This window comes from Hypomesus transpacificus, chromosome 17 (assembly GCF_021917145.1).
Source record: "Hypomesus transpacificus isolate Combined female chromosome 17, fHypTra1, whole genome shotgun sequence".
Classification (NCBI taxonomy): domain Eukaryota; kingdom Metazoa; phylum Chordata; class Actinopteri; order Osmeriformes; family Osmeridae; genus Hypomesus; species Hypomesus transpacificus.
In genome coordinates, this window is record NC_061076.1 from 6,568,421 (window position 1) to 6,593,349 (window position 24,929).

Genomic DNA, 24,929 nt, shown 5'->3' on the forward strand with positions numbered 1-24,929 from the left:
GGTGGGTGCACCTGTTTCACAAGCATACCTCTCTACCTGCTGGTTCTTTTCACAAGTCGTAGATCCCGCCCTCACTAATTTTCCTTAAATGCTATTGGCCAGTGAACTGACTGAGGGATGCCAGTGTGGAGCACCTGAAAATCCGTCATCTGCGCGGGGCTCTAGCCGACTGTATAACCAGCCACACGCATTATAGTGCGAAACGGGAGATAAGTGTTTTTCATTTGTACAGATGGGTTGGGGGCTACAGTAGGGAGTGAGACCGCGCACGCCTTCATCTCATGACCGTTTTATTCACTAAACTCGTGGAGAAATATCTTGAACTGGATAACCCGTTTCTACATAGTTTTTTCCCCCCGGAGAAAACGCTTACCCATATCCGTATTCCTAGGACGTTGTGCTATGGAATAGTCAATAATGATAGCCTGAATTTTTGAACGTTTATTGTAACCAACTCTTTTCTAGTTCTGTTTCCTCCTCCCGTTTCCACGGCCTGTTTCGGTACTCGCTATGGTGGACTCAAATGCAACGAGGAAGACGTTTGTTGTCCCAGAAATAAAGCCATTGGATTTGTACGATTTTACTAGGGCAAAAATATGCGCAAGTGTCGGCTGGCTGTTGGCTAAATCATACGGAAATGCAGGTATGTTGTGATTTATAGTTTTATGTTATGTTTTCTAACACGCTTCCCCTTTCCCGGTAATCCAACATTTTTCCATATCTGTCAATCTAATGAAAAACGCTTGCATGAAGGTGAACTGAGGGCTGTGTGTAAACTCAGCGATTTTGGGCACACAAAGAGCAGCACATGAATGGATCGTGCACTGTAGCCTAACCCTAATAGCAGTTTTTTTCTCACATTCTTGGGATGTTGTCTAAAGCACAGCATCATTGCATCTGAATGAATGCACCATTAGGCTACGACACAAAATGTTATATTTTTTTCTTGTCTAGGCCTATAGACTAGCCGATGTGATTTTAAGCCGATTTGATGTAGCCCGCATGTCAAACCCGACTGGTGCATTGAGGCCTCTAGGTTATTTTTGACAGGTAGTTGAATATTGGCCGTAATGATAATCAATTGAATCATAACACTCTTTGAATAATATGTGTTAATCACATGTTTTAGGCTTATGGCATGGATCTAGTTCTAGTAACTGAACAAGTACATTCATAGCTTAGGCCTACTCATCGGTCCTTGAACATAAAAAATATAGTTATATTAATCAACCATAATGCGAAAGGGCGGATATTCAAAAGGCGCGTGTGTAAAAACCACCGGCTCTCATGACGCGGATACACACCCACTTTAGAGAATCCTTTTGTTGGATGTTCTCCCACTCCCAAATTTGGGATAATTTACAGCCCTACTCTTGTTCATTGCATTGATTCTTCTTCCTAAAATATACAGTATAACCTTTTACACTCTCACCTACAACACAATTGTTCTCTTAGCTATTACTTCCTCATTCACGACTATCATTTATTGAATCCACAATGCCTGGAAAGATACTTCCCTAGATGTAAACAAATCTCTCCAGCCAGTGACAATGAGATGAGCCTGGGAGTCATCACATATTCCTGTTTAAATTTGGTTATGGTTTGACACAAGCTCAATTGTACTTTAGCAACCTGGCTTATGTGTCATGTGTTACGCAATCCCTAGCCATGGGTCCAGGCTGCTGTTTCACTGTGGGTGGCCAGCCTGCTCAGGGCATCAACACCCAGCCTGACTCTGGCTCTGCCACACCCTCTGGCCAAAGTCACCACTCAAAGCCAGGCTGAAGGACTAAGCCCTGAGACTGACTGCAGTTTGGAGTATGTTATATACAGTGTGAGGATGCTTTCCCCTCTGCTAGATAATCTGCTGAACCAGCCCAGGACTGCAGTTATCTCCCTGCCCAAACATGGTGACATCATCAGTTCCCTTCCCAGAAGGCTAATGTTGAAGAACAACAGATATTACTGCTGGAGCAAGATGTTCTGTTCTCTGATTGGGTATGAGTCAGTACCCACACCATAATCAGTTTCTATAGTTGTTGAGTTGGTTGGAAGACGACTGAACAGTGTGTGTCCAGGGATAGTGTTGGTGTGCTGTGTAGGTTGTTGTAACTGAGACCTCCAAAGCTCTTACCCTGTTAAATTCATATCAGTAAAAACCAAAATAGATGTTTTTAAATAAATTTGTTGGTAAATTGTGCACACTCACTACAGGTTAAACAAATTCATATTTCAAACAACTTCAGTAATTGAAAGGAAATATGTAGCCCTTCCTTAAGTCACTCAGCCTTTCCCTATTGATTCCAAATTCCTCAGAAAAAATGCTGTTCCCTCCTGAATAAAGGTCATAAAAGCTCTTGTTTGTTCAGCTCAGAGGAAACCTGTTATTGTGGCTCCACCTTGCTCCTAGAGCTGCAGGGGACCAGCCTGCTGTCGTGATTACTCATCACAGCCGTCAGTGTGTCTAGGGTGGAAGTCGACAGGTGAGCAGGAACTCAGGAGGATCTAGGGGCAGCTACCGGCGCGAGACACAAACCGTGGCTGTTAGCATGTGATGTGCTGAAACCTCCCAAGTCTTTCTGGTGCTCCCTGACAGATGTTCTCCTCTTGGGATGCCCGAGATGATCTGAGGGAATCAAGGCCAAAACTCAGGGGGATTCCCCTTAGTGCAAGGGTGGAGATCTACTGTCCAACTCTGGAGTATTGCACATGTAAAAAAACTCAGGGAGGCTACATTTGAAATGGGCATTGTAGAAGAAGGACCTTCGTGCTTGCATCCTTCTCATGCTTTGAATAGGCAGATGAGGTCATTAAAAACACCAGATCTGTGATGATGGGGTATCCATGTGGAAGTTGAAGGCATCATATTTTGTGATGCAAAGTGGCTCTCGGAGAGTTTGTAGGTCAGTGGGAGACCCCTGCTGTGTCGTGGACTGCTGTACTACTGCACAGCTTTACTAGAAAGCTTACTGTCACATGCAGATGGGACATGTGGAGGGGGAAGGAAGACCTATCTGGTCCCGTGAAAGGGAGCCCTGTTTCGCCAATGTGCCTGTGAGATTTTCCTTTGTGAGGTCGTTTTATTGATTTAGCTTTGAAATGAGGTGCAGTTTTACGGGACGTTTATTTCGCGAATAAAGAGATATGCGTGATGTGCTGTCTGGATCTGTATACTGGTGATATTTTGCCGGAGCTTTGTTGAGACCTGAGGTCACCACAGCATAAAGCTGCTTTTTCACCGGCCTCATTTTTGGACGAATTAAAGCAACAAGAACTGGCTTTGTTCAGAGTGTGAATATTTCTCGTTTGATCCGGTCTACTGCAGGAGTATTAAGTAATATTTACAGATGAGAAAAATGAAACGATAGCAATAATATAATTTGGTGAAAGAAAAGCGTGTAATGTGTGTTAAACCAAACAATATCTTCCTTCGATCAATATAATAAACAAAAGTATTGATTCCCCTCAGATATACAAAAATGTTGCCATTTTATTTTGATCTGTTCATCATCATTTGTAATGAATCCGGCCTGGCAAAATGCAGACATTTGAGTCAACGCTGCTTCCTCTCTTCCGACGCTTACCTTTCACGCTGCTGCACATCTGAGCTCTTATGAATAATTGAAGTCTTGTGAGGGTTCTTGAAGGGGTCTAAGCAGGACAGTCGAAGTAGTATACTTAGATCAGCCTCTGTGCTTGTGGAGGCTGCCGTGGCCCTTCATTAGGACAAAGAGGTCTTAATGTTCACTTGTTACCATGACAACCCGTCTGAAATCCAACGCTGGACGCTGCTCTCGGGTGTAAAGTGGAATGGCGAGGGGGAAGAATGGGCAGCCTCGCGGAAGACTCCCGAGGGAACGAGCTCAACCAAAACATTGGTCGGATCGAACGGACTCCTGTTTTGCGTTTGTGTCTTTTAGTATCTGTTGGGCCCATGCCTATAATGTCCGTGACATGACCAGCACGCTAACTCAATCAATTATGCAAGAGGCCACATGGCCTCCCCCCGCCAATGGGGGGTTGGGGTGGGTGGGGGTTGGAGACAAAACAGAGGTGTCCTTATTACCACTGTGAAGAGTCTATTAACTTAACTGCTATGTCTGTCTGACTCCTTGACCTTTTTTTAAATGGGATCAGTTGCAGGTGCAACATGGTTCTCTCATGCTTCTTGTTCTGCATCATTTAGGCTTCCTAGCTGCCAAACCACTCTCCAAAATTGCCCGTATGTGCATATTTGACCTTTGGCCTTTCGGCTCTGACTAATAGATAAACCACGACCTCTGATCTGTGTGCATGCATGCGATGGGGAGGGAGGGGGAAGGGAGGCCAATGTGGTTCATACCTGTACACAGAAACCATCATGTTTGCTGTCCAAATACTTAGCTGAAGGATCGTTGATTTCAACATTGTGTTGACATTTTCCTCTATTTAGCTTGAGCTGAGGCGTTACCATAATTCCCTTTCTGTCTGTCTCCTGTTTCAGCTGTTTGTGTGGTGTAATCCTTTTGGAGAAGGGTTTACATTTGCAGAACGTCCCTTTTCCGACTCGTGTGTGTGTGTGTGTGTGTGACAGACTGGTCATTCATTTGCTGGACTGTTCCTCAGGGAAATGATGCTTCTATCGACCACATCCATCTCTCACTGCTGTGAGCTTTGCATCCTGCTTTGCATTCTGGGTATAGTTTGTCATGGCTATCCTATGTTTCTAAAGAAGTATATTCCTCACTGCTTGTTGGTGAAGGAGACAACAACTTTGGGAAAGTGTTTATGCTCCTAACGTTGCCCTCTGGAGTAGTAAGACACAAAGGGACATTCATACCCAAATACGTGCTCTCAGCATGACTAACGCCATTGTATTCTACACCTGTAATTGTTGTCTGTGAGGGTAAGCTATAGAAACAGAGAAGCCAGAACATTGTCGCTGATGGGCGTTACTTTTGTATTGTGCCCTTTCAATAGGTTAATTACAGAACTCCTAATGACACAACAACCCAGTCAGGAGAATCTCATTATCCTTCAGTCTGTCCTTATGGGTTGAGGAGCAGCAGTGACTCACTGAGAGACATGTGATTTAAGGAGGCCATATTTGTCTCACTACTTTTTTCTTTTCTTCTTTGTTCCTCACTTGAATAATGACATCTGAGCTGTTGACTGTAATGTGTGCATTTTTTTGTGTGGAAGTATTGAATTGGATGGGTTTAAACTCCGCCTGAATGCAACTAAACCTGTTTTGGGTGTGTCGTGTTTGTGTGCTTCAGTGTTGTGTGTGTGCGTGTGTGTGTGTGTGTGTTTGGTGTTCTGAGCTTGTTTACAGAAAAACCAGTCTCAAGTGCTGTCTTGGTGTTTACTCAGAGCACTGCTCCTGGATTATTATGTAGGGACTTCCAGAACTTTCTTTGGGCTCTAAGGTTGTCTTTTGACACTGCTTTTGACAGGTTTCATGTTATAGTAGAAGGCAAGCTGTTAAAATAAAAATAGTGGCATTTTACAATGGCTGGGTTTCTAAAGAACCTGCCAAGGTTATCTTTAAGAGTGGTTGTCTGGTTATCCTCAGACTGTAAACCCTGGTCTGGATATCCTGAAGTGGCCTGACTACTGGTCTCACTCTCTAGCAGGGCCCCGACATGTGACCTGATGGGGGTGTAATGCACCGCAGTATCGTAGCCGAGGGCAACAGAATGACACACTCGCAGTGAGCGGCCGGTGACAGGACAGGGAAATGGCAACAGAGGTGTTTTCCTCCTCCATGAAAGACGACAGTGGAACCATTTCAAGCGTCTTGTCACCTCATCCCCCAACCCTCTGGCTTTTTTTTATTGTTTTGACTGGCTTTGCTGAGGAACATTCACACGCTCCCTCCCTCTCTCTCTCTCTCCCCCGCTTGTACACACACACACACATGCATACACACGAGCATGCTTCATTTAACCCCTGCTCTACGCACTCAGTCGGAAGATTGTAGCTTTAGGGCAGAGGCTAGCCTGATATGCCAGTGAATGTTTATCTGTGTTGCGTCAGGTAGCAAATACTTCAACCCAAGCTTCACCCACGGTGTCTCTAAACTCCTCGTTTTTCACTTCCATTCACAAAGCCTTCCAGACTAAACAGGGAGCTGTCATGTTTAGTCGATGTTCTGTGTGCGTAGCCTACATCCTGTCCTATTTTCATATCCTGCTGTATCCTTGTCCTCGTTCTCCTTGGGTTGCTGTGGTCTCTGGGTTCCTTTTGAACTGCTTCTCTGTAACGGCTTCTGCGTTTCGTTTTGGTCTCTCGCCCCTGTAGAGAATGTACCGGTGGAGTTGCGGCAGCCGTTCTACAGTGACCAGTATGAGCAGGAGCACCTCAAGCCCCCCGTCACCCGCCTGCTGCTGTCCTCCGAGCTCTACTGTCGCACCTACGGCCTGCTGCAGGGGGGGCCGGGGGCCGCGGAGGCCAGGACGCCCCCCCAAGACAACGCCACCCTCCTCCAGCTCCTCGCCAAAAGGGCCGTGGCTCCCAAAGACCAGGACTCCCCAGTGACGGAAGCAGACCTACGGCACAAGCCGATCAAAATGGTAAGGGCCCCCGGGCGGTCATCGTTGAGGTCTACGATCGCTGTTGTTATGGCTCGACCGAGTCTTTTATAGAGGGTTTACATTTTCTCACTTAGTTTGTCATTTGGGGTGGTGTCCACCAAAAGGTTCATTTAAGGAGACATCCCGGTTTGACTGGGCAGGGAACCGGTCGTCCCAATCAATCCATGCCATCGATCTAGTGGGGACACACAGTACAGATCTGAACACAGGAGTAGAGGGGGGAGGCTAGCCAGGGGGTGGGGCAGGGGGTGGGGGTGGGGGTGGGTTGCAGGCCGGGTCTGGCGGTATATGTGGACATGTTTATGCTTTGATTCCTGGGATTAAAGGACATCAAACGGATCCTGCCCAGCCCCCCACTCTTACCCCACCGTGCCCCCACCCCCCTCAGGATGAGTGGTTCCAGCTGGGAAGGGCCAGTGCAGTCTAGGGGTGGCTCTGGGTGGAGTCAGTGCTGACTGGAGGAGACAGCTCTTCAGTAAGTTTGGGGTAGCCTGGACGGGGTGGGCGAGCCATCACCAGAGATGGACAAAAGGTGGGTCCAGATCAGATTGTGGATTCGAACAATGGCCGAGCAGCACCAGTGAAAGCGGAGCCCGTGTGTTGAGAGAGCACTCGGGGGCTCGTAGCTAGCCCTCAGCACAGCCTCTGAATCGAGCGGAACTGGTTTGTTCTCTCAGACATCTGAAATAAAGCCCCCTTCCCCCCCACCCCCCCACCCCTCCTGTACCAGAATACGAGCCTCATGTTTCACAGTTCTCTTTTCTCTGCATGAGAACCAGTCTCTCCCCTGACGTGTCTCAAATGGCTGACCAGCACCGGCTTGCTTTCTGTTGGATAAACAACCTCTTTAATTCTGCTTCCCTTCTCTTCCGCAAATATGATTCGCTGTCTGACTGTTGCCTGACTCCCATTTAATTTGCCGCCTGTACGGCCTCGTCTCGTCCTGGAGAGCTGGGCTGTGTTTTTGTTTATGGGAGTGGGGGAGGGAGCGTGTCTCCCGGGACCCAGGGGGAGATGTGACGTTCTCCTCGTAGCCGGCCGAAAGCTCCCCTCCGCTCCGCTGCCTCGGCCTGGTGGCCATGGCACCAGGTGTGTCCCCGCCGGCCTGTTGCAGCCGTAATGAGCTCACTGGTGCGTGAGCGAGTGGAGTTCAGCTTGTGCCGGTTCAGCCACCAGACAGGCCCGGTCGAGGCAAGCGCCTGGGCACTCCCCGAGTCCTTGTCACTGAACCGCGAGCTTGGCTGTCAAGCGTTGCCCTGGCCGCCCTGTGCTGCAGTGCCGGGCTCTGGGCTCGTGTGCAGCTGCCTGGCGCTGGGGAAGGGAGGCAGCGTTGCAGGGAAAGTGGGTCAGGCAGCAGCAGCAGCATTAGGAGGATAGAGCAGCAATGTTGGGGCCTTGGCCAGTAAACGGCTTTGGAGCAACAGCAATCTGCTGGGCTGGTTTTTGATATTAAAGCTCAACATGTCTGTGCCACATACACACACGCACACACTAACACATGCTCAGAGTAAGCATGCTCACCGCCAGAGTGAAGACATTGTTTACTCGCTGCCAAACCCTCTCTTAATCTTTTATATATGCCACCACGTATATTATTGACCACTGGTATTGATGGAAGCGTCATTGGATTGAAATGGTTTATCAGAGCGGGTGCCAGGAATGTCCAATGGGTCGTCTGCGTCGAGGATGGGGGGGGGGGGGGGGGGGGGGGGGGGGGTGGGGGGACCTGACCCTGGGGGAGCTTCTGGTCCAGCTGAGCCTCTTCCCCGAAGGACACCCTGCTAGCTGGTGGAGGTCTCCCACTGGGTCACGCTGGTGATGTCCCAGGCCAGCCCCCCCCCCCCCCCCCCCCCCCTCAGATTGGAGGATAAAGATCTTTTGAAGATTAGAGATAATCTGCCATCCAGACTGAACGTCATCATCCCAGTCCACGTTACCCAGAACGCACCGCCGACATCGCCGCCGCACCGCGCGGCACGCGTTCTTAACCGGGACGTCTTTGCGCAACGTGTGCTGTTCGTTAATTCCCTCCACGCCCCGTCATGTTCTTTACAGATATGCTGTTTGGGAGTGCATCCGTGGGCTTTGTCATAACTGCTAACGGGCTGCCTTTTTGTACGTCGTCAAGGTCAGTCGTTGAGCTGGGATGTAGATGAGCTGGAGCCCGGAGTGTACATGCCGGGTCGGCGCTGACACTTTGTCTTAAATCATACTGCTGTGTAGGCAGGTTTTTGGTCAACTGAGCATCAGTCAGTAGCTCAATGTGAATTGGAAGTGGCACACTTGATCCTCGGGATCAGGAATGATAAACTTTGCCTTGCAACATTTTGGCCAGTCATGCGACCCTGCCAAAGGGAAAGATCATGTTCACTTTCAATTCTATATTCTTTGTTGGTAACAGAGGCAACAGAAGAATGTTTCAGATCGAGTGACTGATCTTCTAATGTGTTGTTTGTGAGAAGAGGGCTTTATCCTATTAAAAAGCTCGAGTCCAGATAGCTTTTTTCTGCCAGACTCTTTAGCCATGTCATGTTCAGAGACCCATGTGCTGTTAGAGGGGTTCCTGTTCTGGACCCCCAGTTGGGCCCCAAACCTGGCTGATCCCTCTGTTTATCGCTCTCTCGCTCTCTGTCTCTGTCTCTCTCTCTCTCTCGCTCTCTCTGCAAGCAGCGCGCTGAGCTGTTGGTGGGGGAAGGGGTTAAGTCATATTTCAGACATAATCAGATTTCCCCTCAGTTCTAATCGCTGCTAATGATTTTCTGAAATGCCTCTGCATTCATTGTTCATGCCTGCTATTGACACGCGTGGCATACGATGTAACTTCTGGAGGATGGGGTTAAACGTCGTAGGAATGTTTATCTAATCATGCTAGCTATGTTCCCCCGGCCCTGGCTTTCTGAGCACCGAGTCGATGTTAAGCTGCGAGCGTTGCTGTGTTCAGGATTGCGGTATGGTGCATTGTGGGTCAGATTGTTGGTTGTTATGACGATCTGGCAGAGCGGGCGCTCTGTATTCCAGGGTTGCTCCTCTCTCATTAGGGAAACTTGTGATTTGGCTTAGCGGGCTCTGGCGGGGTCGGGACGGGAAATCCACCCCTCCTCCCTCCACTCTCCTTTCATTCCTCTCTTTTGTCATGAGAATCCACCTCTTCTCCCTCCGTCCAATAATGACTGTACCACACAGACAACAGAGCACACTGGCACAGTCTCACTCTCAACGGCTTGAATTCTCTTATATTTTCTCCCAGCAGTAAACTGTAATTGATAAAACTCTGTTTGTGACACCCCCGTGTTGGTCTCTGGGCACGGTCCAAGGGAAGACCACTGTGGCCTCGCTTATTCAGTCCGGCCCAGCCCAGTCTGTCCTAGCCCTCGCCCGGAATCCATCACAGCCTCGTCCCGTGTCTGTCTCCCTCTGCAATGCCGACATTTGCACCGAGCAGACGAGCCGTGGCTCCCAGGGTCCCCCTCCCTCCGGCAGGGGCCCCGAGTGACCCCAGTCCAGGCCCGTCCCCTGGCCCAGAGAGAATGCTATGTGACAGGTCTCTGCTGGCGGGGCCCCCGCTCTCCCACAGCACCGGGCCAGCCCCGGCTCAGCAGTTCAAGCATGGGTAGACAGATCGAGCTGCAGACCTGCACGGAGCGGCATCACGGGCAGTGCACCACAGGACGCAGCCTGCAGCTGGAGCAGGGGTAGAGCGTGCGTGTGTGTGTGTGCGTGGTGTGCGCGTGTGCGCGTAAAGCTACAAGGAGAACACGCACCTCTCCTTGAAGTTCTAAGACGGGGAGTAAAAAGGGGACAAGCACGAGTGAGCCCAGATTAGGCTCAAAGCGGGCTCGGATCAGGGATTGTGGAAAGACCTCTGTGACAAGGAATGTGTTGTTATGACCCGTCTGTCCTCCCCATTGGCCGGGGTTAATGATTATAACAGAGTGCAGGCTGTGGTGAGCCAATCAGCAGGAGGGTGGAGTCCCACCGCTGCGTGGGATGGCGGCTGGTGTACATTATGTGGAACGCAAACTGACACAGATTGAGGAGACAAAGATAGAACCGTGATGTGCTGTCTTAGGCTGACAGCAAGGATGCATAAGTCAACGGCTTCAGAGTCAAATAAGAGCATGTTGTGACTGACCGCGGGACACATTCATACATGCTTGGATCCCCCATCTTCTATTTCGCCTCCACTTAGGGAATCTAGTTCCCGTTGTTGTCGTTCCTCCTCTCTCGCAATGTTCAGTGGTTGCTGTTGCCTTTAGAAGGATCTAGAAATGTCCCTGCCCCATACCCATCCCGCTGGGATCCGCTGACAGAGAGACAGAGAGACAGAGAGACAGAGAGACAGAGAGACAGAGAGACAGAGAGACAGAGAGACAGAGAGACAGAGAGACAGAGAGACAGAGAGACAGAGAGACAGCAGAGCAGAAGCCAGCTGAAGGCGTCCTGAGCCTGACAGACTCGACCAGGCCAGGCTGTCCTGACCTGGCCCGGCTCCTCCGGGGCTCTAGCAGAGCCCCCCTGGTCCTCCGTCAGTCTGTCAGGCTCAGGACGCCTTCAGCTGGCTTCTGCTCTGCTGCCCTCTGTCTCTGTCTCTTTCTCTCTCTCTCTCTCTCTCTCTCTCTCTCTCTCTCTCTCTCTCTCTCTCTCTCTCTCTCTCTCTCTCTCTCTGTCTCTCTCTCTCTCTCTCTCTCTCCCTCTCCCTCTCTCTCTCTCCCTCTCCCTCTCTCTCTGTGTTTCTCTCTCTGTGTCTCTCTCTCTCTCTCTCTCTCTCTCTCTCTCTCTCTCTGTGTCTCTCTCTCTCTGTGTGTCTCTCTCTCTCTCTCTCTCGTCCTTCGGAAACCTCCTGAGCAACCACTTATCTAGAGAACCCTCTTCTCATACGCTCGTTCCTTTCTGACATTGATTATATGAGCTGTGGTGGATAAACACGGAAACTTTTCCCTTTAGAGGTCAAAGGTTGCTTGTGTGTGTGTGTGTGTGTGTGGGGGTGGGGGGGGGTGAAACAGTGACTGTTCAGAGCCGGCGCCCTACAGAGCTTTCTGGGCCTGGCTGCAGGTGAGCCTGGGCCCACGGTGTGGCTGAAGACGGCGTCTAATGAGCTAACCCTCTTAGGGGGAGCTAAAGCGCTCTCTCTCTCAGCTCATAATGTTGTTGTTGGTGCAGTTTTAATGGACTCTGGCCTTGGGAAGAGGCTCTGTGATAGGCTCTGACTATGAGAGAAGGAGAGGCTATTGCTGCTGCACCAGGGACATTAAATGATTAACAATCTTTGTGGGCGTCCAATATTGTCGATGCCTCTTGTTATGAAGATTTACATCTCTGTGGCGTTTTGGGGGGGGGGGGGGTCCGAGTTTTATTGTTCTGCCCACGCACGCTGGTTCCTCCGCACTCCAGATCCATGTGTCACGCACGCGCGCTGCGTTTTCCTCCAAACGGCCGCTGCGGCTCCTCCAGCCTCCCCCAGTCGGGCAGTTGCAGTGCGATACCGTTTCCTGCAGCCTGCCACACATGACTCATACTGCCGGATTTCACAGCAGACGCGGAAGAGGGAGAAGGAAAGCTGGAGAGAAAGTAGAGGACGAATCGGACAAAGAAGGAAACACCCCCCCCCCCCCCCCCGCCCAGCGCGGAGCTGATGTCGTATTGATTTATTGGAGCGTTTGTACAGTCAGCAAAGGGAGCAAAGTACACCGACACTCTCACACACGTACATGCGGCCCACTTTAAAGCACAAGGTCCCATGTTGTCACAGCAGGTCCCTCTTCCCACACAAATCTTGACCCTGGAGACACCTAGTGGCTGAGGGTGGTATTGAAAGGCTTTGCAGCAGAGCAAAGCTGGCCTGGCTGCATTGCCCTGGCGGAACAGTAGACATGTCACCAGGATCCATTATAGCATTAGAGCTAATTGAATGATGTTGCAACTGTCATCTGGTCCTTGCTGCCTGGCCCTGCCCTGACTTCTCTCTCTCTCTCTCTCTCTCTCTCTCTCTCTCTCTCTCTCTCTCTCTCTCTCTCTCTCTCTCTCTCTCTCTCTGATTGGTGCAGAGTGCCCACTTGGCAGTGATGGATGCCCTGATGGCAGTGGGCGCCATGGAGACGGTGAGCGCTGTGAAGACGTGCGGCGCTGTGGAGCTGCTGGGGGGAGGAGCCAGCTGGGAAGCAGCCCTGCTCCACTGGGTTAACGAGGTAAGGAGCCGGGGACGCAATGTGTTCACTATGTCCAGGAGTCAGGTGGCTAAGCGGGTAGAGCATCGGGCTAGTAATCTAATGGTTGCTGGTTCGATTCCCGGTAGGGCACATGACGTTGTGTCTTTGGGCAAGGCACTACTAGCCTCGGGGTGAATGTCCCTGTACTTACTGTAAGTCGCTCTGGATCAGAGCGTCTGCTAAATGACTAAATGTAAATGTAATGTAAAATGTCCACCAGTCACCATACAATCCCATCCAGTGAAAGAACCACACATTCTAGCCGCATCCTATTGCGATTTTTTTCTATGTGAACGCTGACATTTTAACCCACAAATCAACGCTGGGCGTTGCCACACATTAATGTTGCCGGTTGACCGAGGATTTGTTGAGGCTTCTGTCGGCGCTCTGTGTGACTTTGAGACATTGTTGACGTGTCCTAGCTGAACCAGAATCTGAGGAAGCGAGCGGAGGGGCAGAGCGACGCGTCTCAGAGCTGCACAGAGCCTCAGCCTGTCCAGGCCTCTGTGAGTTCCCCTCTCCACACACACACACACACACACACTCACACACACACACATACATACATACATACATACCAGTGGTTCACATGACATGCATACTCCAGCTATAATCTCTCTTGGATTACGCACATACACTAACACTCTTACATAAAACATTGAATCTGTACAAGCGCATTATGTGCAGTGCATTAAGATCACCACGTAGTTCTGCTGTCGGCGCTTGGTGCCGTACACGCTTTCTCCCACTGCGCACAACAAACGCACCCTTCGCCATGTCCCTCACTGCGAACCTAGTCTCTCTCCTTCTGAGTGTTCCATCCTAGCCCTTTAACACCGAACCCTTCCTTCTTTCCTGTGCTCCCCCTTTACCTTCTTCATCTTTCCCTCCCTCCCTCCCTCCCTCCCTCCCTCCCTCCCTCCCTCCCTCCCGGCAGTGTCCCACTCGCTGGTACTGGAAGCTAGTTCCTGTAAGTTCCTTCCTGTCCTCTGTTTCCTCCCCTCCTTTCCTTCCTTCCCTCCCTTTCATCTCCCTATTCTCCGTTAGCAGATTCACGACTGACAGGTCGGTTTTTCCCCCCCCCCTCTCCGTCCGACGGCACCGTACGAGAATGCCAGTGTGCTGCTACATGCTGTCCCGCATCAAACTGCCGATGTCACTGTTGATGTCATGAGACGTGGCAGGGAGGGAGGGGGAGGTGGGCTGGTGGGTTGGGGGGGTGGTTGTGATGCACGCTGGCCTTTTGTAGCTAAAATGTAGCGGTGCATGAAAAAAGAAAAAAGGGGAAAAAAAACACTCTTGGAAATGACATTTAAAACCTGTCCCGCTGGTCGTACCAGAGATAGGGGAGTGTTTGGGGAAGGAAGAGTTTAGTTAGACTTCCAGTGAAGTTGTTGGCGTTGACACCGGTGCTATCCGTCTTCGGTTGTCCTACCTGTTTGAGCTAGAAGATCTTTTCTCTCTGCCAAGGCTCTCACCTGTCCTAGTTTCTCTTGACAATGGCCTCGCTGTTCCCAGTCTGCACTCGCTAAACCCCCCCCCAGGCTCCTGCAGTCTGGCTGCACTTCTCTCTCCTCATACATCGCATGTTGTCTATTCTCTCTCTCTCCTTCGCTCGTTTACTTCACTTCACTTTTGCCTGTCCCATTTGTCGTGTGACCCCAGGTGTGCCTTGCTTGTATGGTTATTTTTGTGTTCACTGCCCAGTCCCGCTTGGAGAGTAGTGACCTTGACATTTGTGTTGCAGCGAAACTCAAATCTCCAAATGCAAACGTCAAAAGGTATTGCATTGACAGTGGTGAACTGTAAAGCGAGGGGCAAGGATCTCCCGTACGGTCATGTGTTTATCAACTGACCACCTCTCGATCTCCTGTCTCTCTCTCACCTGTCTTTCTATCCGTTTCTCTCTCTCTCTCTCTCTCTCTCTCTCTCTCTCTCTCTCGCTCTCTCGCTCGCTCTCGCTCTCTCTCGCTCGCTCTCGCTCTCTCTCGCTCGCTCTCTCTCTCTCTCTCTCTCTCTCAGATCCGCTACAGAAAAGATAAGACGCAGTCCAAACAGAAGCCCACGTTCCCTGTGGTGAACGACATAACAGACCTGTCCAATGGCTGTGCCATTGCTGCCGTCATCCACTACTACTGCCCTGGCCTGCTGCGACTGGAGGGTTAGAGCAAATCAAACCTGGCAACCGTAACAACAGTTCGACTACAGAACTACCCTCGTGCTGGGGAAAAGTTCTGAGTGATTTGACCTCCTCTGTGTTTCAGATGTGTGTATGAAGGAGTCCATGTCGGTGGACGACAGCCTGTACAACCTGCAGTTAATCAGCGAGTTTTGTGACAGCTGTCTGAAGAGCTGCTGCCCCCTGGTGTTGGAGGATATGCTCTACGCCCCTCAACCGTTGCGGGTGCGTGCGCCGTGCTCCTTCATCATCTGCATCGCACATGCTCTCATACAGCGTCGGTTTAATCACGATAACAGTCATTGTTGAGCTCACAGTGGGTTGTCTTCTTCTCAGGTCAACATGATGAGCTTCCTGGCAGAGCTGATTGGCTGGTTCGAGGTACGAAGGCCAGAGTTTGTTCAGCCCGTAGACGTGACAGGTAAGCGAAGACCATTGAGGGACCGGCCTATTCAAACAACGCAGCTAATGTGGAGTTGCATATATGGGATTTTGGAAATCCCTCTTCGTGTGTATGAACATGCTATTCCTTTCCATGTTGAACGCGATTTTCTTTTCTTCCAGATGCTTCTGCACCACTGACACCAACCAGCAGTAATAGGTGAAGCATTTCATTGAATAAAAAAAAGAAAAATAACATTGAATATGAAAGTAGTTCATCTACCATTCTACCGCATTGTTCGTGCCTGGTCCACCCAGTGCGGGGGAATGATTTGTTCTCGGATTGACATCGTATTCTCTGGGTCTGTGCATTTTAGTGGCTCTCCCTCCATCTTCAAAAAGCCATTCCTCCCCATCTCCTCCCCGGTGTCACCAGGGGGCGTGTCAGGTGAGAACAGTGATGTCATAACATCACACGGCATGTTGGGTTATTTCGAGTCTGTTCACTGTTGCCTGTGTGTGCGTGTCAATCTTTTGTGTGTGTGTATATCTTTTTCTGTCTATTTTTGAACCCATTAAGTTGATTTGAAGTGTCCTTGTTTTGACGGTTGTGTTTTGGTGCATTTTCGTGTGCATGCCTTTTACTTGTGTGTGTGTGTGTGTCTCAATGTGCTCAGGATCTCTGACTCAGTCTACCTCAATGTCTCATATAGAAGGAACTGGAAAAAGTTGGACTAGGAAGCCTCTCAGGTGGGTCTCTCTTCCTCTCCGTTAGACTCTGCTCTCCTACACATGTCTCGTTGACCATGTCTATCTTCCATTGTACATCATAAAACCTTCCACTTCCCGGTCTCTCCAGTCGCCCTCTGTCGGCTGTGTCCTTCAGCATTCCCTTCGGCCTGGACAGCGACGTGGACGTCGTCATGGGCAACCCCGTGAGCGCCATAACCCGCTCGGTCAGCTCCGACAATCTCACCCCGCCCGGCCCGACCATGACCCGCGTGCCCTACACGCCCCCGGAGGACCTCAGCCACCTGCTCAGCAAGGCCCCTCGGCCCAACGGCCCCGTGCCCCCCGCGAGGGCCTCGTGGGCCACCCAGAACCCGGGCGTGCCCCTGGTGCTGGAGGAGAACGGCCTGGCGGAGAGCGAGACCGGCGAGCTGCCCACCATCGAGGAGGCCCTCCAGATTATCCACAACGAGAGCAAGCTGGAGCCCCGCCTCCACCCCGACGGCGCCCCCGACGGCTTCTACCTGCACTCGCCCGACGACCGGCACAACGGCGGAGGCCCCGCCCCCCTCAGCTGCTCCGCCCCCTCGCGCTCCGGCATGCTGTACCGGCCCACGGGGGAGGCGGGCGAACCCGGCCGCACCCGGCACGCCTCGGAGTGCTCGCGGGACGACGACTCGGTCCTCCGCGACGGCAGCGTGGACTCGGACGCCTCGGAGGACCTCCCCAAGGCCCCGTCCAACCCCGCCACGCCCGCCGGCTACAGCCGAGGGCGGGGCGAGGAGGCGTCCGACAGCGGCGTGAAGATGACCAGCTTTGCCGAGCGCCGGAAGAAGCAGGCGGCGGAGTCCCCCAAGGCGGGCGAAGCCCCCGGCCCCCAGCCCGCCTCCCGGGGCCAGAAGTCGGACGAGAGCCCCGGCCAGAGCCCAGCGCTCACGACGGAGATGTCCGAGCTGGGCGCCCGGCTGGAGGAGAAGCGCAAGGCCATCGAGGCTCAGAAGAAGCGCATCGAGGCCATCTTCGCCAAGCACCGCCAGAGGCTGGGCAAGAGCGCCTTCCTGCAGCTGAAGAAGGAGCAGCGGGACGGCGAGGGGGAAGGGGAGGGCGAGGACGACGCCGAGAGCCAGGTCAGCGCTTCCTCCACGGAGGACGAGCTGAGCCGCCTGACCCTGGAGGAGCGGCTGGCGCGCATGGAGGAGGAGGAGGAGGAGAAACGGCAACCCCCGGCGGAGGAGGCTGGCAAGGTCAAACCGGGACCACGCCCCGACAGGCCGCTCCCCCTCCCCAAGGACAAGGCGCCCGCGCCAGGAGAGAAGGGGGTCGGGGCGGGGCCCCCCGGGGGGGGAGAGAAGGGGGCGGCGCCGCTCGGCGACTACAACAACGCCGTGTCCAAGCTGAACGCGGCGCTCAGCTCCCTGCAGAGCGACATGCAGCGCCTGGCCGAGCAGCAGAACCAGCTGATCAAGAAGAAGGCCGCCTCCACCAACAAGTCCTGGGTGATCCCTCCCAGCCCCAAGACATCCACCCCCAGCGCCCCGGGGAGGATGTCCCGCGAGTCCTCCCGCGACCTCAACTCCGCCTCGTCCTCCCCCTCGCCCTCCCGGAAGCTCCTCGGCCACGCCGCCCCCAAGTCTCCCCACGCGGTCCCCCGCAGGGCCCAGTCGGTGCCGCCCAAGAGCCCCAAGCACCACCACCACTACCCCCGGCCCCTGGACGCCAAAGTCCCCGCCGTGTCCCGGGTCCTCACCCCCCACCACCAGAACGTGGACAGCCTCCCCCACCTGCGGCGCGTCTCCCCCTGGCAGTCCCAGGTGCAGACGTCCTCCTCCTTCACCATCTCTCACTCGGCCGACGGCCAGAACGAGCCGCTGCCGCCCCTCCCGGCCGGGGCCGCCCCGACTCCCGTCCCCCGGGCCTCCGACGACAACCTGTCGGACGCCGGCTCCAACGACGACAACCACAGCATCTTCAGCATGGACCTGGACGCGGGGCCCTCGCAGGCGCTGGCCGCGAGGCCCCGGCCCGGGGGCGGGGGCTGCAGCTCCGGGGCGCCCTCCGAGTGCTCGTTCGAGAGCGACATTCCGGCGGCGGCGGTGAACGGCAAGCGCGGCAGCCTGATTGAGATCTCTCTGTCGGCCCTGCGGGGGGACGGCGAGGACGACGACCAGGGGCCGGACGGGTTCTCGGACACCATGAGTGACATGACCGAGCCGGAGAACAAGGGAGGGGTCGGCTTCTTCTTCAAGGTATCGTCTTGTCTGTCTGTCTTATGGCACTGTGTCTGTTTTAGCCTCGTGTTTTAGCCTAGTGTCTGATTGTGTGTGTGTGTGTGTGTATGTGTCTGACTGTGTGTGTATGTGTCTGACTGTGTGTGTGTGTGTATGTGTCTGACTGTGTGCGTGCGTGTGATCAGCAGGATGACAAGGCTCGGCCGGAGGACGAGATGGCCCAGCGACGAGCAGCCTTGCTGGAGAAGCAGCAGAAACGAGCGGAGGAGATGAAGAGACGCAAGCAGGAGCAGGAGAAGGAGAGAGAGGCCAAGTGAGACTCCCCCCCCCCCCCCCCCCCTCTCTGTCTCTCTGTCTCTCTCTCTCTCACCGACTCGGTCTCCCCCCTGATCCTAATATAACGCCCCTCCCCTCCGTTCTCCCACCCACCAGCAGGCCTCAGTGGATGACCATCGAGGGCTGGGGGGACAAGGCCGAGGAGCGACCCCGCACCCCGGGCACCCCGCCGCCGCCCGGCACGCCCTCGGCCGAGGGCACCCCCCAGCGGCGGGGGGACTTCACCAAGCAGGAGTACGAGCGGCGGCAGCAGCTGAAGATCATGGAAGACCTGGGCAAGGTCCTGCGGCAGAAGCCCACCACCGTGCGCGACCTGAAGAAGCAGAGGCCCAAGACGGTGTTCCGCGACGACTCGGTCCTATCCCGAAGCCCCGCCAAGGGCTTTATGGGTAAATGCAGAGCTAGTACCCCCCCCCCCCCCCCTTTAGTTTGTTATTTGTGTGTCGTAGCTCATGTTGACCACATGGAAGTCATTCAACATTGACTTTCCTTCGTTCTCCTTTCTCTGTTTCTGCCACAAGGCTCAAGGCTCAACAAGGTGTACTCGCACTCCACCATGAACCTGTCCTCCATGGCCAACGACAGCGGGACCCTGACGGTCCGAAAGTCTCCGAGGTAACTGTCAATGGCACTCGCGCGGACACGGGCCGCGTTGTCCGACCGTGAACCTCTCGCTTAACGCCTCCTGTCGTCCCCCTCAGCCGCTCTCACTCGCCGTCGAGACTGATGTCCCCGGGGAGGATGGCCACGCCCAATGGAGAGAGGGACTGGGAGAACGCCTCCACCATCTCCTCCCCTGCCTCCATTCCGGAATATACTGGTGAGCTCCAGCTTAAAGAGTTTAAACACTGGGTTTAGTTCTGAAGTCATTGGTATATATGTTGTACCCGCTGCCAGTTGACTTGGGATATGTTTAAAACTTCCATGTGTTTCTGTGTTTTGTTTTTTGTCTTTCTCTTCCACCCCCTCTCTCTCTTAGGACCAAAGCTGTACAAGGAGCCTAGCTTCAAGTCCAACAAATTCATCATCCACAACGCCATCTCCCGCTGCTGCCTGGCCGGCAAGGTCAACGAACCGCAGAAAAACAAGATAGTAGAGGTCAGAGCCCTTTCGGTCAACAGCCTGACAACAGCCTGAGTCCACATGGAGCTGCTCATCTTTCCCCCACTGCCAACCCACGACAGCCCATCTCATTTCACTTCATGCCAGTTCACGTCCGCTTTTCTATCATCCTCTCTGTGCTACAGGAAATGGAAAAGAGCACCGCCAACCACTTCCTGATCCTCTTCAGAGACTCCAGTTGCCAGTTCCGGGCGGTGTACACCATGAACCCCGAGACGGAGGAAATGGTTCGGATCACCGGCATCGGGCCCCGCGTCATCTCCCCCGCCATGATCGAGTCCATCTACAAGTACAGCTCCGACCGCAAGCAGTTCACCGCCATCCCGTCCAAAACCATGTCCATGAGCGTCGACGCGTTCACCATCCCCGGTCACCTGTGGCAGAAACGCCCGGGGACCCCCAAAAAGCTAGGGACCCCCAAATAGAGACCAACGGAGTGGGGGGGGGGGGGTGTGGATATGCTGACTCCGAGGCCCCTTCCTCCCCCTCCACAAACAAGCCCCTTGCCCTCTTCTGGCATTATTCGAGGCCAGTCTTCTGTTTATTGAGACTCCGTAGCGAGGTAGACCGCCATGGGGCTTGCAAAATGCCCTGTCGGTCTAAGCGCGGGGTCAGCTTTTTGTGTAGTACGTGTGTCATGTGACAGGGCCCAGCCAGTCTCCTACAGCCATTCATCCAGCACTGTCACCGCTGGCTGCAGCCTACATTAGCCTCTGATTGGCTATGCCTGAACTACCTAGATTGTAATATAATCATGTTGTAAAACGACCGCCCCTGACGCTTCCTGTCTCCCCTTTTACGCTCCCGGCCTTCTCATGCCGCCCTGCCTTACCCCCCCCCCCCCCCCCCCCCCTCGCCGCCCTCCACACAGTCCTCCATGTGACCTTAAGCACTTGGTGGTGAGAGCGAGCGAGGGGGGGGAACACTCACACACTGCCACTGCTCAAACAACTATACGCGGGAGCAGAGTCGTTCTGGCCCTCTCTCTCTCTTTTTTTTTCCTTTTTCTCTTTCTTACCCCTGCCTTTTCTCCAGGGCTCGTTCTCCATGTCTGCGGAGCCCGCGAGTCTTCCCTCCGACAGGAGGAGCTCAGCTGATATCAGAGTGGTACTACTCTGTTGTGAATGTAGGGCCTACCCGAACCGCCCGGCTCCTCCGGGTCTTCCTCTCTCCATTGGTCGGTCAAGGCGCTAGGTGGTTCCGAAGTAGGCGGATCCGGCGAGGGGCTCGCTCGCACTCTCGAGTGGCTGCCGTGCCTGTCTGTCAAGAGGGGCAAGAAGGACTCGGTTCCACCGTGGAGATACTGGTTTGGAACCTCCCGGAGACTGGTCGTCTCTCCTCCTCCCCCCCCCATGAGAGGCGTGCTTCGCCGCACAGCTCCGACTTGACTTGACAGCTGGAGACGTCTGGATGTTTTTTGATACTACTTTTGACATTTGCCGAATGACTCGCTTCATCCTTTGCAGGCAGGACGAAGACTGAACCTTTTCTGAGATTTTCCCCCATCTACCTTGCTTTAGTTCCAATTTCGGTATGCGATTACGACTGGAAATGTGACCATCTCAATCGATGAAACTGGAAGATGAAGGAGGGCTTTAATATTCTTGTTTAGCATTACCTGGATATGTGTGGGAGAAAAGATAATCAATGCTGATTTAATATATATACGAATGCTGTTTAATGCTGATTACTTTTGTTCTTGACAATGATTTGTACAAACAAGTTGACCCTTTGTAAGCTATGAATAAGCTAGCCTGCTGCTTTAGCATTAGTGAGTTGTGTGTGTGTGTGCGTGCTTGTTTGAGAAAGGGAGAGTGAGCGAATGAGAGAGGATGAGAAGAGTTAGTTGAACAGGAAAGACTTGATCTCTCCACAATCGAGGAGAAATAAAACCTGAAGTACACGGGGAAACAAAGTTGAGTTCTCATATAACTGCCTGTTTTTGTGTGTGTGTCTGTGTGCGACTATAAGTGTTGGTTGTAGATGGAATTTTCCGGACTGTATCAGCCCTGGTTTCCTGCCCTCCTCTCTATGGGGGGTTACGCTTTCAGACGAAACCATTTGGTCCTCGTGATGGGGTCATGGTCAGTCACAACAGGAGATGCTGTCCGTTTCATTTGAATCACCCACGCCTGAAGCTGGCTAACTCTCTTGAACCCTGCCGGTGTTTGAACTGCTCTCCCTTTGCCTTCCGTAGCACTATAGCAGCTGGGTGGGTCAGCTGCCCTGTCATGTCTGCCCCCCCACACCTCATACTGCTTCCTAGATGTGTGGTTGTTTGAATGAGGTCTCATTGGAGATGTGTTGTCTAGGATAATAGGCAAAGTGTGTGACAGGTGGCTGTGTGTGTGTGTGTGTGTGTATATATGTGTAAAAGATCGAAAATGACGTGGTAGTTGAACTATAACTGGATTCAGTGCAATTCTCCTGTAGAAGGTTCTAGGGGTCCAGGGGTGTATTTATTGAGGGCTAGAGGGCTCATTTGATGTTTAGTTTCTGATTTTATTATTTATGTGTTTTGGTTAAGGTGGTGATTCACATTCATTTCACTGAATTCATGTTTAACATGTATTTGTTCTTCTGTTTTGCCCTGTTGCCATGTCTGGCTGCAGAACGTACCTGTTTGTCTTTTGTTCATGATTACCAATCTACCCCGGGCAACTGAAGATGAATAAAATCCTGTAAAGATCATTTTTGTCATTTTCATTTTTGGTTTATGTTTTCACTCCATAAAACCATGTTAAGGTGAAAGTCAATTTCACTTTGCATGTACTGGTTGTCCTTTTTTTCCCTACGTTTTTGTCCTTTTACTTTTTTTTTCAGTTTAGCATGACCATCTCTTGCATAGGAGGTTATTGGCCTAATGTTGTGTGATTTACAGAACATGTGAAAGGTCAAACACATCTCTTTCCCTCACTGGGGACACATTTCAAATGGAAACATTTTATTCATACTCACCAACTTGGTACTTTGAAACATTTAGCCATTTAGCAGACGCTTTTATCCAAAGCGACTTACAAGAGAGAGCTTTACAAAAAGTGCATAGGTCAATCACAAAAGCAATCCTGCTTTATTTCAAATAGCGGTGTCTTAATATCTGTGTGCAGCTTTGAGAAAATTACTCTCATATAAATGTATGGCGGAAGGATGGGAGATGATGCAGACTATGGCAGTGGTCGGATTCACCGAGTTGTCTCAAACATCAGTAGCATATTTATTTTGGTTGTGACCGACAATACAATCGCAAAACGTACCACTGAAATCGGGCCACCAGTTAATACTGTCAACCGATCCTAAAAGCAGAGTTGGAAGGACTACTCCAGGTCATGTTTCATCATCCTGCGTAGGGAAGGCTGGCGGGGGGACGGGGGACGGAGTAAAGAGTCCCATCTGTAGAGGCGGAGCCAGAGGAGGAAAAGCTCCCAGCAGAACGGCACCATCAGCTGTGCTTGGCGTGCAGCATCTCTGTCAGCAGGGAGTTGCAGGGCAGGTCGCCCAGCAGGTGGCGCTGGTAAAGGTACTCCTCCACCTGCAGGCTGATGCTCCGCACCTCCGGGAGCCGCAGGAGAAGCTGGCCAAACTTGTCCGAGTGTCCGGGGTGGGTGTGCAGGGTGTGCTCCATCAGGGCCCGGTTCACCCTCTCCTGGGTCTGCTCCACCTGCCTGCGCTCCTGCACAGACTTCACATCTGCAACGTGACGGACACATCTCAGGACCACGGCGGTAGACGCAAAACAAACTCACCCCTTTCTCCTGCACAAACGCATCTGAGCTGGATTTCAAGAACAGTCGTTTTTTTTGGTCTGACAATTATTTCATCCAAACTTCAGCTAGAGCAACCAACCCCATTTTCCCAGAGGTTAAGACTCACCAGGGTTGAAGAGCACCAGATATTTGAGACACACAAACTCCTGTCTATCCAGTTGGAGTGCCTTGAGTTTAAAAACCAGGTCCTGAGTCCTGGACACCAAACTGCTCAGAGTAGCCCCAGCCTGGGAGAGAACCGTCGATACCTCAATCTGCAGCGGAGAGAAGGGATATCCGGTCACTGCTGGTACCCACAAAATACTAATGTATAAGTATGTAAATATGTCTCTCACAATTCTTGCCATTAGCTCCAGGTGTATAATAAGCACGTGTTGCATTAGTTACCTGTTGTCTAGTGACCAGGTAGATGCAGCCCTCTCTGCTGTAGGTCACTTGTCTGCACAGGTGGTCCAGTACCAGCAGTTCACTCCAGCAGCTCTGCAGCAAAGCCATCTGGTCCTCCACCTGCACCAGTCAGAACACCCATGTCTACACCTGCACTCCACGCACCACACTTAAAAACACTGCTGTTTGAGCTGTGCGAATGACGCCTGATGAAATTAGAATGTTGGGATTTTCCAACGCTAAGTCGAACTGAACGCTGCACATTTTCACGGTCTAGGTTTGTAGGTCATGAAGGTCGTGTTACCTTAAGCTCCTTAAAGAGAGGGCTGTTGCGGGCCCACTCCACCAGACCAAAGAGAGTCTGGTCGGCCATTTTGCACATGATACTGAAGGTGTTGAGGCAGTCGTGCTTCCCTCGGCTGGCTTGTTCTCTCTGCAGGCTGGCCAGAACCTTGGCACACAACTGGGCCTCATCCGGCTCCCCGTCTTGCAGCTGGAGGAGAAGGCTAGAGGCAGTGCTGAGGGTCGCAGTAGGGGTGGGAGTTGAAGTTGGAGCAGGGGTTGAACATGGCGTGGAGCTCGGTGTCGAACTCGGGGTTGTTGTCGGTGTGGTGAGGGGTGTCAGGGAATTGTTCGGTGCGGGAGATGTTGGAGGGGCTGCAGAGGCTGGACTGCAGCTGAAAGGCATGCCCCCTTTCTGCTGGCGGTAGCCATGATAGGGCCGGTGGTAGAGTCCGGGGTAGGACAGAGAAGAAGGAGCCGGGGCCCTTTCTCTGCTCATGGTACAGTCCAAAATCATGGGGAGATCTGATTGGACCATGGTAGGGGCATAGCTCTGGGATTGGTAGAAGGGGTCAGAAGTAAGTGGGAAGGATGTGTGATTGGTCATCCTGTGAAGTTCACTTGGAGCGGAAGGTGTGTGTCCACCCGCACCCACCAGGTGTGTCTGTGTACCTTCCAGTTTGATCCTGCAAGGGGCAGTGTTTGGATGGTAGTAAACTCTCTGCTGTTTCATCTCTGCC

The 24,929-nt window shown here is 52.5% G+C and overlaps 2 protein-coding genes across 6 annotated transcripts; one reads left to right on the forward strand and one right to left on the reverse strand.

Annotated features, from left to right (window-relative positions):
- The first annotated feature begins 120 nt into the window (after positions 1 to 120).
- On the forward strand, positions 121 to 22,447 carry camsap3 (calmodulin regulated spectrin-associated protein family, member 3). Of its 5 annotated transcripts, none has more exons than XM_047037496.1 (17): positions 121 to 643; positions 6,283 to 6,554; positions 12,620 to 12,760; positions 13,204 to 13,287; positions 14,804 to 14,942; positions 15,046 to 15,185; positions 15,297 to 15,381; positions 15,525 to 15,561; positions 15,719 to 15,789; positions 16,019 to 16,091; positions 16,201 to 18,316; positions 18,484 to 18,611; positions 18,731 to 19,023; positions 19,156 to 19,249; positions 19,336 to 19,454; positions 19,614 to 19,732; positions 19,882 to 22,447. In XM_047037496.1, exons 1-17 carry the CDS (start codon positions 511 to 513, stop codon positions 20,179 to 20,181), a joined length of 4,344 nt encoding a protein of 1,447 aa, XP_046893452.1. In that variant the 5' UTR covers positions 121 to 510; the 3' UTR covers positions 20,182 to 22,447. The 5 variants fall into 5 exon arrangements, with proteins under 5 accessions (XP_046893452.1, XP_046893454.1, XP_046893453.1 ...); XM_047037498.1 differs by having other exon boundaries at positions 18,734 to 19,023; XM_047037497.1 differs by having other exon boundaries at positions 18,487 to 18,611.
- Positions 22,448 to 22,844: 397 nt separating this feature from the next.
- nr5a5 (nuclear receptor subfamily 5, group A, member 5) lies at positions 22,845 to 24,922 on the reverse strand. Its single transcript, XM_047037502.1, has 4 exons — positions 24,212 to 24,922; positions 23,908 to 24,027; positions 23,627 to 23,774; positions 22,845 to 23,443 (listed from the first exon to the last, which is right to left on the reverse strand). Exons 1-4 carry the CDS (start codon positions 24,920 to 24,922, stop codon positions 23,196 to 23,198), a joined length of 1,227 nt encoding a protein of 408 aa, XP_046893458.1. The 3' UTR covers positions 22,845 to 23,195.
- Between the last annotated feature and the right edge of the window lie 7 nt (positions 24,923 to 24,929).

Excerpts from the sequence above, each read along its gene's own strand:
- camsap3 (XM_047037496.1), top strand. The coding sequence starts at position 511 with ATGGTGGACTCAAATGCAACGAGGAAGACGTTTGTTGTCCCAGAAATA. Across the intron at positions 15,382-15,524 it reads TCAGCCCGTAGACGTGACAG|ATGCTTCTGCACCACTGACA; the intron begins GTAAGCGAAGAC and ends CTTTTCTTCCAG. Across the intron at positions 16,092-16,200 it reads TGGACTAGGAAGCCTCTCAG|TCGCCCTCTGTCGGCTGTGT; the intron begins GTGGGTCTCTCT and ends CGGTCTCTCCAG.
- nr5a5 (XM_047037502.1), bottom strand. The coding sequence starts at position 24,922 with ATGAAACAGCAGAGAGTTTACTACCATCCAAACACTGCCCCTTGCAGG. Across the intron at positions 24,028-24,211 it reads CTCTCTTTAAGGAGCTTAAG|GTGGAGGACCAGATGGCTTT; the intron begins GTAACACGACCT and ends TGACTGGTGCAG. Across the intron at positions 23,775-23,907 it reads ACCTGGTCACTAGACAACAG|ATTGAGGTATCGACGGTTCT; the intron begins GTAACTAATGCA and ends TCTCCGCTGCAG.